Source organism: Saimiri boliviensis, chromosome 19, assembly GCF_048565385.1.
Source record: "Saimiri boliviensis isolate mSaiBol1 chromosome 19, mSaiBol1.pri, whole genome shotgun sequence".
Classification (NCBI taxonomy): domain Eukaryota; kingdom Metazoa; phylum Chordata; class Mammalia; order Primates; family Cebidae; genus Saimiri; species Saimiri boliviensis.
The window spans coordinates 36,451,612-36,470,037 of NC_133467.1; the positions used below are offsets into that span (position 1 = coordinate 36,451,612).

An 18,426-nucleotide genomic window follows, 5' to 3' on the forward strand; every position below is an offset into this window, starting at 1 on the left:
AAGATTCTTTAGTCCCACTTACCGGATAGGCATGTAACAGCCCGGGAGCCATAATATACGGATTAGGCAACAACGGCGGGACCCCAGGAGGGAGGTTGGGAGGAGCTTTTCCTAAAAGAGAAATTACATTTTTATCCCATCACACAATTACTTACCTCCTCCATCCCAGAGGAATGCCATCTGCTTACGCAAGGCTACCTGAAGTCGTAGCAACTGAGCTTCGAGTCGAGGCTGTGACAGTGGAGTTGCTGCCTAGGCTGAGACCCAGACTACTGCCACTATTGAGACTGGAGGAGACACTGACCACTGGGGGAGGTGCAGAGACTGTGCTGGATGTGGTGGAAAAAGTGCTGGAGGAAGAATGGAGATTCGCCTCACTCTCCACACTTGTGTGCTTCAAAGGGGGGAGCAGTAGAAGAGAGAAGAAGAAAAAAGATCAGCATCAAAGGTCAAATATAAGACAATCCCTTCTGCTGAATATATCACGTCAACTTCCTAATTAGAGTCCAAGTAGGGAAGGTACCAAAGTACACTCTGCTAAAGTAGTTAGAAATAATCTCCAGCTACATATTCCTCAAGACTCATTTGGCAAGAATGGTAACAGGCTCACTGCACATCAACATCCTGTTCAGAAAGACATCAAAGCAAATGGAGACAGATTCCCCAGAGGCTAACATTTGCTGATAAAGGGACAGAGATAGTTGAGATGTAAAAAATATATCATGGCTTTCTCTCTCTTACTTTATTAGTTGAGACCAGTTTGTGGACCAGGAAAAAGGACACGTGCTGATTTTACATTTTTTGTTTGTTTGTTTGTTTGTTTGAGACAGCATCTCATCCTGTTGCCCAGGCTGGGGTGCAGTGGTGTAATCTTGGCTCACCGTAACCTTGGCCTCCTGGGCTCAAACAATCCTCCCACTTTAGCCTCCCAAGTAGCTAGGACTATACTAACAAACTATCATGCTCAGCTAATCTTTAAAAATTTTCTGTGGAGATGAGGTCTCACTATATTGCTCAGGTTGGTCTCAAACTCCTGTGCTTAAGCAGTTCTCCTGCCTTGGCCTCCGCAAATGTTGGGATTACAGAGGTGAGCCACTACACCTGGCCGTAATTCTGACTTTAAACCTGAAACTGTGTTAAGTAGATGTTCCTAAAGGAGCCTCAGCCCTCATGTCTCCCCAGATTTCTGGCAAATCTCAGACTTTTGTCCAAAATGGGTCCTTCCCTTTACAAGCTCAGCTTAATTTTACTAGCAGCTGCTACAAATCAAAACAAAATTGACTCTTGGACTAAAACCTGTCACCTGGCATCTACTTTCACTAAAATGTCCAGCCTCGCACTGATTCTTTTCACAACTCATGTTTGGCATACCCAAGACCAAGGAAAGAGAACAGCTCTACCAGTTAGAAAGGTATGTTCTTCCAGAATTTATTAAAGCATACAAAGCCCAACTATATATTCAGTAGGGAAAAAAAGTCAGAAAGCCACTTTCAGAGCTTTTAGGAACGGCCCAGAGCTCAATATTTATGGATTCTTCGGCCTCTCTTGGCTTCCTAACATCCCTTTACTCCTTTTCCTGCACCCTCAAATCAATTACTTTGCCACCTCATGAAGAAATTTTCAATAATTCTCTCTTGGAACAATCTTAGGGTTGGACTGCTGTAAGTGTAAGAAAACCACACATCCCTCTCAGCATCACACTTACCAAAAGAGTGGATGTTGAAGTGCGCCCAGAAGATGTTGATGATGAAAGGGTATTCTGCTGCGTAGATAACGTGCTGTCAGAAAAAAAGAGGTCATCATCAGCCACAGTGCTATTGCTACCCGACCTGGAGCTTCAGTCAAGAAATAAGAAAATAAGATAGACCATGGGACACCAAGGACGTCTGAGATCATACGTTAAGCACAATGGCCAGCCAGGGGTAGTGAGCAGTTAAAGCAAAAGTGGATGTTGAAAGGGGAAAATTAAAATAAGCCTCCTCTGTCTTCACTTCCCACAGTTCTGAGGTCACCCACTTACCACAAAAGCAGGGCTAATGTGGTCTCTGCCAGATCAAGGAAATAAGAAAGAACCAGAGAGCTCTGTTATTGCTATTCACCAACCCCAACCTCCATCCTCACCCCAAATCACCTGCTGTGTTGTGTGGTGGTAGTATTTGGAATCTCCTCACTGTGGCTCAAGCCACCCAAGGAGGATGAGTGCTGATTGGTTGTTGTCAGTAAGGAAGCTGCAGATACCGTTTCATTGAGAGGGGGGATGCTAGAAGTGGAAGGTGAATCAGATTTCACTGCAGAGCCGGTAGCACCTAGAAATACAGAAGAAAGGAATTCCTCTCATCAGAAAAGAGGGATTGTCATAAAGATGTAACTACAGTCCAAGGCTGCCCCAAAGAAAAGAGTGTGTTATTTAACAATGGACCATATTAAGTAGAATATTTTTTCTTTAATGTTGAGAATTACACAGCATGGGTCTCATTTGTCTAATGACAGGACCAGATGAATTATCACCATTTTAAGACAGAACGCTGGAAACTTAGAGGGCAACAGCCTGAAGAACACTCACCTTCAACAGATTGCGTGGTCTGTAACTGCGTGGCCTGCACAGAACTGAAGCCATTCTGGTAAAAAAAATAAAAAGAAAAACAGAAGAGCAAGAAACAAACTCATATGAATGAGGCAAGTTAACACTGACTCAGCTTTATTTTGGTCAACAAATCTTTAGAAGAAACTCTGTAAGTTAACAAAAAAGATTAATATTAATATAATGCAGACTATCCAAAAAACCAAAATAGCAACAAAAATTAAACAAAACTGAGATATCCTAACACTATGTGACCAAAAGCAACAGAAAGAAACCCCACAAACTGCTGAAGACACCCCAAACCTAAAATAGATACAGGGAAGGCCTAAAGTCCATATCCAGTAATTCCTGGGGAAGGACGTGAGTATGAAAATTCAGCCACACCTATTCCCGCTGGCTGCACCTGACAGTCACTCCACATCGCCTCCAGCATATGCTGTCTCCCTCACCATGCCAGGACGTAACAAGGTGAGGTCTACTGACAGGCACCCAGAAATCTGGCAATCACATCTTCCCCGAAGGCAAGACAGGCACTTAAGACTGATTCTACTAGAGACAATAAATTTTTGGTATAAAGAGAATGGTTTCCTGGCTCATCAGTCTCCCAGTTTGCTGTTAAGAACTTTTTAATTCACTGACCACAGATATGTGCCTTTTTCAACTTCTCAATCACTACTTCCAAAGTTTCTTAGTACCACTTGCTAAAAAGTAAATCACTAATATTTAAGGGATTTTTGCCCACTATTCGCCTTACCAATTCCCAGGGGTTCATGAAATCACTACCTTTGCCTGAGTCAGGTCCTTTTGGGGTGATGAAGAGATGGAGCTGGGGTACCGCCGAGTCTGTGTGGATCTCTGTTCATAAAGAGGGCCCTGAGCATTATTTTGGGAGGTATAGGTTGTCGACTGAATTGGGCCACTCTGATAACCAGACTCCTGACTCTGGTTAGATGAAATTGTAGATGAAGATTCACTGTGAAAAATGAACAGAAATCTCAGAGAAACGAAATAGAGCAGATCTACTGATACTAAGGAAATGGTGGAGATCTACTAGTAAAATAACTTGATTTCAATCAAGAAGAAATTTTTCAACTAATAAAAGAATCTATCAAAATTTTCTCTTGATAACACTAGGAATCTCCACTTTCTATAGTGCCAGGAACCTGAATTAAGAATTAATCTTGCGCCGGCCGCAGTGGCTCAAGCCTGTAATCCCAGCACTTTGGGAGGCTGAGGCGGGTGGATCACGAGGTCGAGAGATCGAGACCATCCTGGTCAACATGGTGAAACCCCGTCTCTACTAAAAGTGCAAAAAATTAGCTGGGCATGGTGGCGCGTGCCTGTAATCCCAGCTACTCAGGAGGCTGAGGCAGGAGAATTGCCTGAGCCCAGGAGGCGGAGGTTGCGGTGAGCCGAGATCGCGCCATTGCACTCCAGCCTAGGTAACAAGGGCGAAACTCCGTCTCAAAAAAAAAAAAAAAAAAAAAAAAAAAAAAAGAATTAATCTTAAAAACGTCTTCAAGGAAAAGTCCCTTGGTTCCCCCCCTGCACTCTGCTGTTAAAAGAAAAAGTGGCGGCCAGGCGCAGTGGCTCAGGCCTGTCATCCCAGCACTTTGGGAGGCCAAGGCGGGTGGATCACCTAAGGTCAGGAGTTCAAGACCAGCCTGACCAATGTAATGAAATCCCATCTCTACTAAAAATACAAAAATTAGCTGGGCATGGTGGCATGTGACTGTAATCACAGCTATTTGGGAGGCTGAGATAGGAAAATCACTTGAAACTGGGAGGCAGAGGTTGCAGTGAACCGAGATCTCACCATTGCACTCCAGCCTAGGCAACAAGAGTGAGACTCCGTCTCAAAAAAAAGAAAAACAAAAACAAAAAAGAAAAACTGGCTAAAATGTCAGTAAAAAGAATACACTATTCTTGGTCCCCTCTATACATTATAATGTGGCACAGGAAAACCCATCTTTTGTTCACATTCATTTTAGGAAATTCTGAGCTCTAGGCTCCCTCAAGATCCATATAAGATTTGGGCTGGGTGCGGTGGCTCACGCCTGTAATCCCAACACTTAGGAAAGCCAAGGCATGTGGATTGCTTGAGGTCATGCGTTCTAGACCAACCTGGCCAACATGGTAAAACCTCGTCTCTACTAAAAAATACAAAAATATGCTGGGCATGGTGGCAGGTGCCTATAATCCCAGCTACTCGGGAGGCTGAGGCTCAAGAATCGCTTGAACCCAGGAGGCGGAGGTTGCAGTGAGCCAAGATCACATCTCTGCACTCTAGCCTGGCAACAGAGTGAGACTCAGTCTCAAAAAAAAAAAAGAAAAGAAAAAAGAATGACACGTGATTTAAAATTACTTGATTCCTACATCCTAAAGCAAAAACAAACAAACAAACAAAAAAGATTTCAAATTACTGATAGAACTCTCCTAAGAAAAACTTTTTAGAATATTCAAATGCACTTGGGGCAATTATCACACAACAGATTTAGAATGGGGCCAGAAATCTGTATTCTTAAATTCTAAGGGTTGTGGAAAAATAGCCTAGTCCCCCAAAAATCCATCCAGGATTTTCTACTGCTTAAGATGGTCCTCCTTGATGGTTACCAGAGGGCCTAAACATTTAGTAGAGTTTAGCTGTGAATCTGTCTGGTGCTAAGAGTTTTTCTGGTTAGTAGGCTTTTATTAATGATTCAATTTTGAAATTCATTATTAGCCTGTTCAGGGATTTAATTTCTTCCTGGTACAAGTTTTTTTTTTTTTTTTTTTTTTTTTGGTACAAGCTTTTTAGATTGTGTGTTTCCAGGAATTTATTTCTTCTAGTTTTTAAAATTTGTATATATAGAAGTGTTTACAGTAGTTTTTTAATTTCTGTGGGATTGGTGGTTCTACTGGTAAAATTCCTTTTAATTCCTGCAATTGCTAATGTTTCCTCTACCTGGCTGTGCCGGTATACAGGCTCCTTCTTAGGAATTCAAAGTTACATTCTTCACAGGTCTAAGTCCCACACTACTAAAAGGGCTGGAAGAAGTGCCAACAGCACTTTTAGTTGTGGCAGATGCCAAGGTGTTCTGTTAGAGGCATTTGTACACATCTTTTTTTTTTTTTTTTTTTGAGGTGGAGTTTCGCTCTTGTTACCCAGGCTGGAGTGCAATGGTGCGATCTTGGCTCACCGCAACCTCCGCCTCCTGGGTTCAGGCAATTCTCCTGCCTCAGCCTCCTGAGTAGCTGGAATTATAGGCACGCACCACCATGCCCAGCTAATTTTTTGTATTTTTAGCAGAGATGGGGTTTCACCATGTTGACCAGGTTGGTCTCGATCTCTCGACCTCGTGATCCACCCGCCTCGGCCTCCCAAAGTGCTGGGATTACAGGCTTGAGCCACCGCGCCCGGCCGTACACATCTTTCATAACTGTTCTTGGACATTCTAGAAGTACCCAAGGGACTTTTTTTTTTTTTAAGAGACAGGGTCTTGCTCTGTTGTCCAGGTTGAAATGCAACGGCATAATCATCTTGAACTCCTGGATTCAAAAGGATCCTCCCACCTCAGCCTCCAGAATTAAGAAGCTTGAACTATAAGCATGTGCCTCCAAGGATGGCTAATTTAAAAAATTCTGTGGTAGCAACAGGGACTCACTATGTTGCCCAGGCTGGTCCTGAACTCCTGGCCTCAAGAAATCTTCCTGCCTCAGCCACCCAAAGTGCTGGAATTATGGGTGTGGGCCACTGCACCCAGCCCCTAAGGGGCATATTTCTACCTGTTTAATTACAGATAGCCCTAATAACAGTATTTTAAAGCACTCAACAAAATGCTATGATTGATCACGTCCCCCCTCACCCACGCCAAGAGGCTTGTTCTCTCCTGAGTTCTACAAATCGCCCAGAGACTTAAAAAGCAGTAAAAGGTTATGAAGAGTGGTGTTATGGCTAATGTCTCCTCTACCTGGCCGTGCTGGTATACAGGCTACTTGGAGCCTGGCTTGAAGAGGCGCTCGTGGTGGGGGTGGACTCATAATCAGAAAGGACAGGCTCTGACCCAAACTGCAATGCCCCAAACTGCAGGTTTAGCCCTGAGATATCTGCTGAGCCAGGCATCTCCACAGCCAGGGCAGGAATCTACAGAGAAAGGTGAAAAAGAAGAGAAAGTAATGGTCTTAATCCAACCTTACTAAAGACTAAAAAAAAAAAAACTTTCCCTTTAAATTTCCAGACTTACCCTTATAATCTCAATTCTCAAGCCCCAAACTCCTTGCCATAAGATGATATCTACCTAAAAGCCTAAGTACCTTAGAAGTCAAGGAGGTTTTTTTCTTCTGCTGTTTCAGTTTTTGCTGAGCCGGCTGAGGGCTAGAGGACTGGTTGTCTGAAGATCCAGGCGACATCTGTGGAGCTGATGTGGATTTACTTGGTAGAGGAGAAGACGGAGGTGGAGGTGCAGCTGTGGAGGTAGCCACTGCAGGTGACTTCTCCTGAAGAAACACCTCCATCATGGTTGAAGATGGGGTAAAAGCCTGGCGCTTTGTAAAGGGGCTGTGCACTGTTGAATCATTTGGGTTCTTCAAATCTGCAAGAGGAAACCCAGTATATGAAGCCAGAGATGCTGATGAATCTCAAGAAAATGCTATTATCCTGCACTAGCATCACGAACAGAGGCCAGCAAAAATCAGAAATTCATATAAACAGGCTTAATCTCACTTCTAGAGGTGACAATCACAGGATTACATTTTTTTTTTTTTTTTTTGAGATGGACTCTCGCTCTGTCACCCAGGCTGGAATGCAGTGGCACAATCTCAGCTCACTGTAACCTCCGCCTCTGGGGTTCAAATGATTCTCCTCCCTCAGAGTAGCTGGAACTATAGACATGCACCACCATGCCTGCCTAATTTTTGTGTTTTTAGTAGAGACAGGGCTCTCTCATGTTAACCTGGCTGGTCTCAAACTCCTGACCTCAAGTGATCCGCCCACCTCAGCTTCTCAAAGTGCTGGGATTGCAGGCATGAACCACCACACCTGGCCTACATCCGTCCTTAAATAAAGCCTAATTAAATCAACACCATTACCCTGCCTGTGTAAGACAGGAATGCACAAATAGTCCAAGTTTAAAGTACCACAAGTTCTCACTTAATATCATCCATAGATGCTTGGAAACTGGCTTTAAGCAAAAACAATGCATGGCACATCTTTGAATAGCACTGTTTCCTTCAACATGATTTCATTATAATGTTGATGAGAAAAAAAAAACTGGCCAGGCGCAGTGGCTCATGCCTGCAATCCTGTCACTTTAGGAGGCCAAGGCCAGTAGAACTGTTTGTGCCTAAGAGTTTGAGACAGACCTGGGCAACATGATGTAAACGCGTCTCTACAAAAAATTTAAAAATTAGCCAGGCATGGTGGTACGAGCCTGTGGTCCCAGCTACTCAGGAGGCTCAGGCAAGAGGATTGCTTGAGCCCAGAAAGTTGAGGCTGCAGTGAGCCAAGATTGTGCCACTATACACCAGTCTGGATGACAGAATAAGACTCTGTCTTAAAAACAAAAAAAAGGTTATATATTATTTCACATAAAGTGGCAGTTTCCAAGAACCTATCAATGACATTAAGTCAAAACTTACTGTATAAGGTTTTAAAATAGCCAAGCCCATGAACCTAAAGGCAATATGTTATTTTCAAACACTGAAGATAAGTCTAGAGAGAATAATAATAATTTTTTTAAAACCCAATCAACAGACTGCAACTCTGTATATGGCTTTTTTTTTTTTTTTTTTAAAGGAAATCTAGCTACACACTCAGGCTAGTGTGTGGTGGTGCGAACACAGCTCACTGCAACCTCGACCTCCTGGGCTCAGGCAACCCTCTCACCTCAGCCTCCGAAGTGGCTGGGACCACAGGTGCACACCACCACGCTCGGCTAATTTAAAACAATTTTTTTGAGATGGAGTCTTGCCATGCTGCTCAAGCTGTTCTAGAACTCCTAGGCTCAAGCTGTCCTCCCACTTGAGCCTCCCAAAGTGCAAAGATTGTAAGTGTAAGCTACCACACCCAGCCTCTGAATCTGATGAGAAATATATAGCCTCAAATTTTATTATTCCCCAACTTTCTGAATTCAGCTTCTCTGATTAGGGGAAATCATTGTGGGAAGGTAACCAACTAGCTGCCCCTTTTCTTCACTTCAGGACACATTCTACACCCCCTCCCCGTGCCAGCCTCTTGACAGTAATGCTCCAGGGCTTTAAAGATTCAAGTCACTTCCCATCTTCTCACCATACTGCACCAGTGATGGGGATTGTGTCGTTGAGCCCATGTCCCAAGAGGAGGTGGTGGTGCTTCCAGACTGAGAATGCTGAGCTGCCAACTGAGCCAGGGCTTGAGCAGTCTTGAATTGCTCCAAGAATTGGGAGCCCGTAGTACTGCCACCTTTAGCTTCACCGACATCACCAAATCCTTTCCCCAACATGCTCACCTGTAGATCAACAAAAAGATGATGGAAATTGGCAGCCAGTAACCTTCTTCAGCTAATCATAAAGACACTCAACCAGACAGAGAGCTAATATACATCAGGCAAGTAAAGAATGCTACCAGAATGAGTATACAGCATAGTCCACTGAGTATAGGACCTAGAGTCAGACTGTCTTAGATTGAAATCCTGGCTATGTAAGCTTGGAAAACTTATTTTTAATTTTTTTGCCTCACTTCCCTCATCAGAAAATAGGAGTAAACGTAGTATCTCATAAAGCTGTAGGAGGATTAAATAAAGCACTTAATACATGCGTAGCACATAGTAATCACTCAAAAAAGAGAGCCATTAAAACTTTATGTAAGTTTTATACCATCATTACTTCCTTCACCCTGCTTCTCAGGGATAAAATTCTGCGACTGGAGAATTTTTAAATCAACCAATACAATTAACATAAATGTAATATAAGATTTTACTTTAGCCATTAAAGTTCTTGCCCTTCTCATTAAAAAAAACTCAAACTAACCGGAGCCTCATCTCAATGCTGTTAATAACTACCACAGAGGCAAGAAGGAAAAGTTAAAGGGCATCCCAACTTCTGCACTAGACAATCAAATAACAAGCCACAATGATTTGTTTTCTCCATGCAGATACAAGTTCTATAGTGTAATCACTGGGCCAGATGTGGTGGCTCACGCCTGTAATTGCAGCACTTTGGAAGGCTGAGATGGGCAGATCACCTGAGGTCAGGAGCTCGAGACCAGCCTGGCCAACATGACGAAACCCCGTCTTTACAAAAAAAATACAAAAATTAGCCAGACATGGTGGCGTACACCAGTAGTCCCAGCTACTAGGGAAGCTGAAGCAGGAAGAATTGCTTAAACCCGGGAAGTGAAGGCTGCAGTAAGCCAAGATTATGTCACTGCACTCCAGCCTGGACAATAAGAACAAGACTCTGTCTCAAAAATAAAGTTGTATATGGTAATCACTGCATGATAACCAAGAAAATTTACTCTCAGCTTTTGTGGGATTCCTGTCATTCCCCGACACTAAGTAAAACTATCAGCCTAGTCCAGAAGATCAATCTTGACTTGTCTTTTAAAGCCTCCAAGGAGATTAAATATAGTCTTCATTACTTTATCATCTTTATCATCATCACCAACAATAAACAGTCCTTTCTTAAAGAACTAGAATGCATGCAGTGCCTCACGCCTGTAATCCCAGCACTTTGGGAGGGCAAGGCAGGCAGATTGCTTGAGCCTAGTTCAAGAACAGCCTGGGCAATATGGCAAAACCCTGTATACTAAAAATACAAAAATTAGTCAGGCATGGTGGTGGGCACCAGTAGTCTCAGCTACTCAGAAAGCTGAGGCAGGAGGATTACTTCAGCCTGGGAGACGGAGGGTGCAATAAAGACATGATTATGCCACTGCACTCCAGCCTGGGCAACAAGGCAAGATTGCCTCAAAAAAACAAACAGAAACAAAAAAAACGATAGCCTGAGCACAGTGGCTCACACCTATAATTCCAGCACTTTGGGAGGCAGAGGTGGGCAGATCACCAGAGGTCAGGAGTTCTAGACCAGCCCAGTCAACATGGTGAAACCCTGTATCTGCTAAAAATACAAAAATTAGCTGGGTATGGTGGCCCGTGCCTGTAGTCCCAGCCACTCAAGAGGCTGAGGCAGAATAGCTTGAACTTGGTAGGTGGAGGTTGCAGCAAGCCCGAGACCACATTATTGCACTCCAGTCTGGGCAACAGAGCAAGACTCCATTTCAAACAAACAGTTTGTACAATTCAAGGTAAAATTTTTTTTTTCACTTCAGTCTACATCCCAAGATTATACAAAGCATTATATTAAAAAACAATGGGGTAGGCACAGTGCCTCATGCCTGTAATCCCAGCACTTTGGAAGGCTGAGGTGGGTGGATCACCTGAGGTTGGGAGTTCAAGACCAGCCTGACCAACAGAGAGAAACCTCATCTCTACTAGAAATACAGAATTAGACGGGCATGGTGGTGCATGCCGGTAATCTCAGCTACTCGGGAGGCCAAGACAGGAGAATCACCTGAACCCGGGAGGCGGAGGTTGTGGTGAGCCAAGATCACTGCACTCCAGCCCGGACAACAAGAGTGAAACTCCGTCCCAAAATAAAATAAAATAAAATAAATGAATAAAAGCAATGAAAATTATCTAGTGTTCACTGTATTATACATAAAAAGGAACTCCTTTGTTATTTAGCTCATTAAATTTTCAGTAAAATTAATCCTCTAACATTCATTCTCAATGGAAAATAAATTACATTACATTACATATTGATTAATGTAATGCAAAAAAAAAAAAAACAGAATAAATAGAACAGTATTTATATTTAGTTTTGATATTTTTACTTAAAAAAATTTTTTTTAATGGAGTCTCGCTTTGTTGCCCAGGCTGGAGTGCAGTGGAACGATCTCAGCTCACTGCAACCTCCGCCTTCTGGGTTCAAGCAATTCTCTTGCCTCAGCCTCCCAAGTACCTGGGACTACAGGCGTATGCCGCCACGCCTGGCTGATTTTTTGTATTTTTTTTTTTAGTAGAGATAGGGTTTTACTGTGTGGCCCAAGCTGGTCACGAACTTCTGAACTCAGGCAATCCCTCGCCCTGGCCTCCCAAACTTCTGGGATTACAGGTGTGAGCCACCATGACCAGCCTAAAAATTTTTTTTTAGAAATAGGGTTTCATTCTGTCACCCAGGCTGGAGTACAATGGCGAGTTTTTGGCTCACTGTAGTCTTGAATTCCTAGTCTTAAGCAATCCTCTTTCTTCAGCCTCCAGAGTAGCTGAGACTACAGGAGCGTGCCACTGTCCCCACTTGAAAACATCTTTTTGATATCAAAAGTCTGATTTGGTTACAAATTTTCACAATTCCAGACGTTAAAAGGGCAATTAAGAGACTTAGATCACATAACCACGTTTTCCAGTCATTTATCTTAAGGGTTGGTAGTCACTTCTCTTCATTATACCTTCTTATAACCTTTGTCCTATTTTCTTTCTTCTTTCTCTACTTAATCCCAATACTCCTCTCCATTTCCCTTCTCTCCCCACCTCTTCTCACCTGTTACCTTTTCTATGTGGCAGGACATTGATCAACAAATTACTACTAAGTTAACATACGACACACACACAAAAACATTTTAAGACAACAGTTAAAAACTGACAGAGTTCTGAATTAGTAGCTAGCTTGGCAGTTTTCTAGTTAAAGTAATTACTCTAACTGGAAAAATAAAATTATATGCACACACATGGTCTGCTTACCTCTTACAACTTTAGTATCCCTCCATCAAAAAAAGGAAAGAAAATTTTTAAAAAAAGCAGTACTTCTTAGGACTTACTGACTAGGAGAAAACTGTTACTTGCAGCATCTTTGTTTAGTTTAAATGATTCCTTTGATGCAGTTAATGACCTCAGATTTTTTTAAATGCTCTGAATCAAGAAGTACTGTGCCATAAATGCTCTAAGTTATTTATAATACCACTACTGAAACCACACTTGTATAGCCACCTTTGGGAAGACAGGAAGGTCAAGCGCTTTCATCCCTATTTACAGAGAAATGGAGACACAGCTAGTAAGTGGCAGAACTGGGAAGACCATAGGTTTCTGGAAGCCTTGTCTACAAATGCCTGGTTTAAGTAAATATATATGACAATTCTGCCCCTTCAAGAAATGGGGAACTGCTACAATCCCCCATCACAGTTTAATGAGGGTTGCAAAAGGATTAAAATGTGTTGACAAGTTTATGTCATTGACTTTCTCTCAAGAGTAACAACAGTGTTCATTCAATACAATGAGTATTCAATAAATGATGTTAACTTATTTATATAAGAATATCCAGTCCGTTCAGAACTAAGTCCTTTCTTAGAGCTATCCCCTATTGCCCAACTCAAATATCTCTACATCCAAGTCTGCTTAAGAAGACAAAGAGGATGCTTCACCTACCAAAAACCTGACTGTCTTTGGAAGGAACTGTGTATGTGTGCTAGGATTAGCAGCAAGGTTTGATAAGGATAAACCATGTTTCCTACTCACCATACTGTGATGAGAAAATGTGTTCCCTGAAGCAGGCTGTGATATGGCAGTCTGCTTCGAATTGCTGAACACCAGAGGCTGGGCCAGAGAAGGAGCCTGAGACGGATCCAGATTAGATGAATCATTCTCCATTGTAGATGGTGTCTTCCCCAGCAGAACAGCAAGGTCAATTCTATTGGGGATGGGAAGGGATCTTGATAAATAATGACTGAACATGCTAGCATTCCCCAATATTCAAGTCAGATTAGATCAAAATGAAGCCACTTAATAAAGCTGCTTCTAAAAGGGCTCAAACACAAAGCCTTGAAATGCTTAATTTCCCAAAATAACTGATGCATAAGAGCCACTACAATATATAGCTGAATTCCACTGATGTTGCCAATAATAATAGTTAATTTTAAAGTGAAGTCATTAATTTATGAAATATCAAATGCTAGTTTTAACACTGAAGCTCAATAACTTAGCCACAACTTGTAAGTACTTACCCATCATTTTAATACTGAATACCCGTCATTACTAATTCCTAAAACAGAAAACCATATACCAGGCTGGGTGCGTGGCTCATGCCTGTAATCCCAGCACTTTGGGAGGCCAAGGTGGGCGAATCACGAAGTAAGTAGTTGGAGACTAGCCTGACTAACACGGTGAAACCTTGTCTCTACTAAAAATACAATAATTAGCCGGGCGTGGTGGTGCACTCCTGTAATCCCAGTACTCAGGAGGCTGAGGCAGGAGAATGACTTGAACCCAGGAAGTGGTGGTTGCATTGAGCTGAGATTGCACCACTGCACTGCAGCCTGGGCAACAAGAGCAAAACTCAATCTCCAAAAAAAAATAAAGAACACCATATACCAGAACACTGGAATCTTCAAATGGCTTTAAAACAGGGACAGTTTGGGAATTTTTTCCTGCAATTTTCATAAAATTTCCTGTTCCCTGTGGTATAATATATATTTGAGCTTTGCCTTGTTGCTGTCATAGAGCTCCTAAAACATTTAGAATTTCCTAAGTGATAGTGCCCTTTGTTACTCGTAACAAACTTCTTTCAACCATACCTGTTTATGTTAATGAGGTGGGTCCCCAGATAGCTTCAGGATGAGGGCTGGTCACTAAAAGGACCAGATAAAGCTGGGCACAGTGGCTTACACCTGTAATCCCAACACTTTGGAAGGCTGAGGTAAGTGGATCGCTTGAAGTCAGGAGTTCAAGACCAGCCTGGCCAACATGGTGAAACCCCATCTCTACTAAAAATACAAAAATCAGCCAAGCGTGGTGGCGGGTGCCTATCATCCCAGCTACTCAGGAGGCTGAGGCAGAAGAATTGCTCAAACACGGGAGGCAGAGGTTGCAGTGAGCCAAGATTGTGCCACTGCACTCTGGCCTGGGCAAGAGACTGAGTCTCTGTCTCAGAAAAAGCAAGGTCAAGTAAGAGGGTTGGAACTTTCAGAAGCTCCTCCCAATCCCACCAAACTCCAAGGATGTAGGGGAGGTGGCTATTAAGTCCAATCACCAACAGCTAATAATTTAATCAATCACGCCTACGTAATGAAATTTCTAACAATGAGATTTAGAGAGCTTCAAGATACCTGCAGAGGAAAAGTTCTGTGTGCCCCACTCACACACCCATTTATACCTTGCCCAGCGCATACCTTCCACTAGGCTGTTCCTGAGTTGTACCTTTATAATAAACCAGTAATGTGCTAGGCGCAGTGGCTCACACCTGTAATCCCAGCACTTTGGGAAGCCAAGGTGGGTGGATCACCTGAGGTCCAGCTGGCCAACATGGTGAAACATTGCCTCTACTAAAAATACAAAAATAAGCTGGGCATGGTGGTGCATGCCTGTAATCCCAGCTACTCAGGAGGCTGAGGCAGAAGAAAGGCTTGAACCCACAAAGTGGAGTTTGCAGTGAGCCAAGACCATGCCACTGCACTCCAGCCTGGGTGACAGAGCAAGACTCCATCTCACAAAACAAAAACAAAAACAAAAACAGAACAGTAATGGTAAGTAAAACTCTTGAGTTCTGAGTCACTCCAGTGAATTCTCAAACTTGATAAGGGGGTCATGGGAACCTCCAAATTTGCAGCTGGCTGGCAGAACCTCTGAAGTCAGGGCAGTCTTGTGGAATTGAGCCTTCAACTGTGGGGTCTGCACTAACTCTGGGTAGTTAATGTCAAAACTGAATTTTTGAGCTATCAGGCCCAGGTGTAGAAAAAATCCAAGAGGTTTCTAGGAGATTAAAAATGTTCCCTGAAGAGTGTATCTCCTACCAGTGATCGCTAGAGATTCAAATTCTAAAACATTTATTAACTGAATCCTGTTGATCCAAAGGAAAAAAATGACCATTTTACTCAGTGGGCTCAGAGAACAGGAGAAGAAACTACTAAACAGTTCTAAAAAATTCAGAAATAAAAACATTTCCACTTTTGGTTCTTTTTTCCCTGACTTACTTCAAAACAAGTTATATACTCAGTGCTAGTGATATGAAAGGCTGACCTTTGTAATTAAAGCGCTATTTAGGGGGAGAATCAACTTTAAAATTATATGAACTTCCATTTAATAGATTAACTAGGACTAACTCTTAGAAGTCTCGCAATCAACTAAAGAGGAATGGAATGTAATTTGGTTATTATCACCAACACCATGGGAATTTATAAAGGCCAATGCCACTCATCCTTACAGTTATCTTAGCAGATGTCTTTAAGAAAGGGTACTAAATTTTATTGCACACTTGCCTCTGACCAGCAGTGATTGTCACATTCTCCGCAGGCAGAGGCACTGAAGACACATTAGAGGCAGTGAAGATCTTGGTCTCAGAAAGCTGGAAAACAGAGGAATTAGTCACTCTGGGTATCAGGGATGCTATAGTCAGAAACTTGGCATAGGTAAGGGAAATTCAACATCAAGAAAAAGTGAAAGCCCTATAAAAAGAAAACTACCCTGAGGAACCCTGAATGGATTGACTTTCGAACCCTTCAATATATGCTCAATGGTTTCAGCCAAAGAAAGAGTAGAACCAAGGAACCCAATAAAATATAGTGGAGTCACATGAGCATATGCATGCTGAACTTACAGGAACGCTACACATAAAAAAAGAAAAGAAAATCCCTCTGTATTTTCCCACTGTAGTTCCAACTCCCACCTCTACCCAAATCACACTTGTCTTCTACTACTCCCTTCATAACCCCACCCCTCCCAAAGAAAGATCATAACCAAGATGAAGAAAGAAATAAAAAAAGTTCATTTTTGGCTTTTGAGCAGTAAAGGCCCAAGTGCTGGTGAAATAAGGTTTTTTCAGAGATAATTTTAACTAGATGCCATTTTTGCCTTAATATTGACTTTATGCCATCTAAGTCTTTCCACTATTAAGGCATCAAACCTAGGTAAGCAAATGCAGGGATTAACTTTTCCTACTATTAAAAGCTGATTTGGGTTTTGTTTTTATTTGATTAAAATTGCTAAAAAACAGAGAATCCACTCCCCACTCAACATCCAACACCACGTATCATTCTCTGAAAGTTGCTTAAGCAGACAAGCCAAATCTCAGCAAGGAGCATAATTTGTCCATTTTCACAAAGCAGGCTAGTTCACTGATGACACAATAGAAAATAATCACCCTATGATGCTGATGCCTCTGAAATTTAAAAAACCCAGAATTGGCAAACAAAACAGTCTTCACATGTCATTTCTCTTATCACAAAAGCTGTCTTGCCTGACTACATGAAAGTATAGAAAAGTACATAGATTAAAAATTTAAAAACAAGGGTTTATCCATGATCACTGAAAACCATAAATTCATAGGAAAAGCTTGACTGTGACCAGGTATCAGCAAAATTCTTACACTCAGGTAGTACTCAAATGAATTCACACAGCTTGTTTACATGCCACCCACCTATGAGGTTTCCAAGTTGAGTCAAGCTGGCAGATAGCCAAGTCTACACATATTCATCTCAATTACAATTATACAGTTGGACTTCAAATAAATAAAAAGGGTTCCCAAGTCAACCAGATTACAAGTTTGAGGATTTGGTACCACAACACTCACTTTGTATCCACTGCCAATCCATTACAGGACCTTATAGCAATACTTAAATGCTCCAAGTAGTCATGTACCACCAGCAGCTGTTACTCAATGCACTACCTGCCTAACTCCATTTCTCGTGCCCTACCCAACCACCAATCTCTTCCTGGGATAAATCCGACAATCAGATATTGGACTTACACAAGTGCACTTGCCCTTTCCATAGTGTGGTTCCAGAGTCCTGTTCATGCCCAGTCTCCTTCATATAACATATGTGAAATGTTCTGGCTCAGAACACTATTTTGGATGTAAAAGTTTTGGGTCAGAATCTTAAGGGTGAATTTTGAGGGGTAGAAACATACCCATTTTCTATCCCTAAACACCACTTAGGGATAGAAGGCATTAGTGAGGAATGACCTGGGAATACCTACATCTTCATTCCAATCTTCAGTCCCCCATTCCTCTGTTGCAGTCCTCCATGCACCTGAGAATAAAGAAACACAGTGACATAACCTATTAAATGCCAGTACAAAGCATTGTGTAGAAAACATTATTGTATTAATTTTTTTGGCAGCCAAAAGTATGACTAAAATTTAGCAATCAGAAGAAATTCTTGGGCTTTAGAGGTAGGGAAAGACTCTTTAGAAATGGATACCTGAAAGTACCAGGGTTTTAATAAGATTATGATTTCATAGCTACTTCCAGTTTTAGTTACAGAGCAGGGATGGGGGTGGGGGAGACGACAACAACTCAAAGCTCCAAGCAGTATCTTTAACACCCTCAGGTCTGCTTTAGTGGTTCAGTGAAATGGCAGCAGCTAATTTAAACCTTTACATGCAAACTACACCTATTTATCTAGTGTAAGACAAAAAGAAAACTGCAGGCAGTCTGAAGAAGGATAGCAGCACTGATAGAGAAACACAAATGGTTACCACATAATGGTTAGTAAAGGAGCAGTGAAGAAGGATGGGTTTGAAACCCAAACTGAGGGCAGTGAAAACTATCTGCTATGAGAACTGGATTAAAAATGCATATACTCAGCAGAAGTCAAGTTTTTAGATCTTACTGGTTTAACTATATAATTATAAGAAAAGCCCCAGCCAGGTGCAGTGGCTCACACCTGTAATCCCAGCACTTTGGAAGGCTGAGGCAGGCAGATCACCTGAGGTCAGGAGTTCGAGACCAGCCTGGCCAACATGATGAAACCTGGTCTCTACTAAAAATACAAATTAGCCAGGCATGATGGCACACGCCTGTAATCCCAGCTACTCGGGACGCATAAGGCAGGAGAATCGCCT

General features: G+C 42.2%; 1 protein-coding gene across 32 annotated transcripts in view; it reads right to left on the reverse strand.

Annotated features, from left to right (window-relative positions):
* Positions 1-18,426, reverse strand: part of UBAP2L (ubiquitin associated protein 2 like) — a 58,017-nt gene that overhangs the window by 15,061 nt on the left and 24,530 nt on the right. For all 32 annotated transcript variants that reach the window (XM_074389714.1, XM_074389716.1, XM_010329598.2 and 29 more), the window contains 12 exons: positions 17,560-17,612; positions 15,843-15,928; positions 13,108-13,279; positions 8,847-9,045; positions 6,875-7,152; positions 6,532-6,704; positions 3,365-3,554; positions 2,564-2,618; positions 2,132-2,306; positions 1,706-1,778; positions 199-394; positions 23-111 (listed from right to left, as the gene is read on the reverse strand). In XM_074389714.1, coding sequence (XP_074245815.1) covers positions 23-111; positions 199-394; positions 1,706-1,778; positions 2,132-2,306; positions 2,564-2,618; positions 3,365-3,554; positions 6,532-6,704; positions 6,875-7,152; positions 8,847-9,045; positions 13,108-13,279; positions 15,843-15,928; positions 17,560-17,612 — 1,739 coding nt within the window. The remainder of the gene's footprint in view (positions 1-22; positions 112-198; positions 395-1,705; positions 1,779-2,131; positions 2,307-2,563; positions 2,619-3,364; positions 3,555-6,531; positions 6,705-6,874; positions 7,153-8,846; positions 9,046-13,107; positions 13,280-15,842; positions 15,929-17,559; positions 17,613-18,426) is intronic.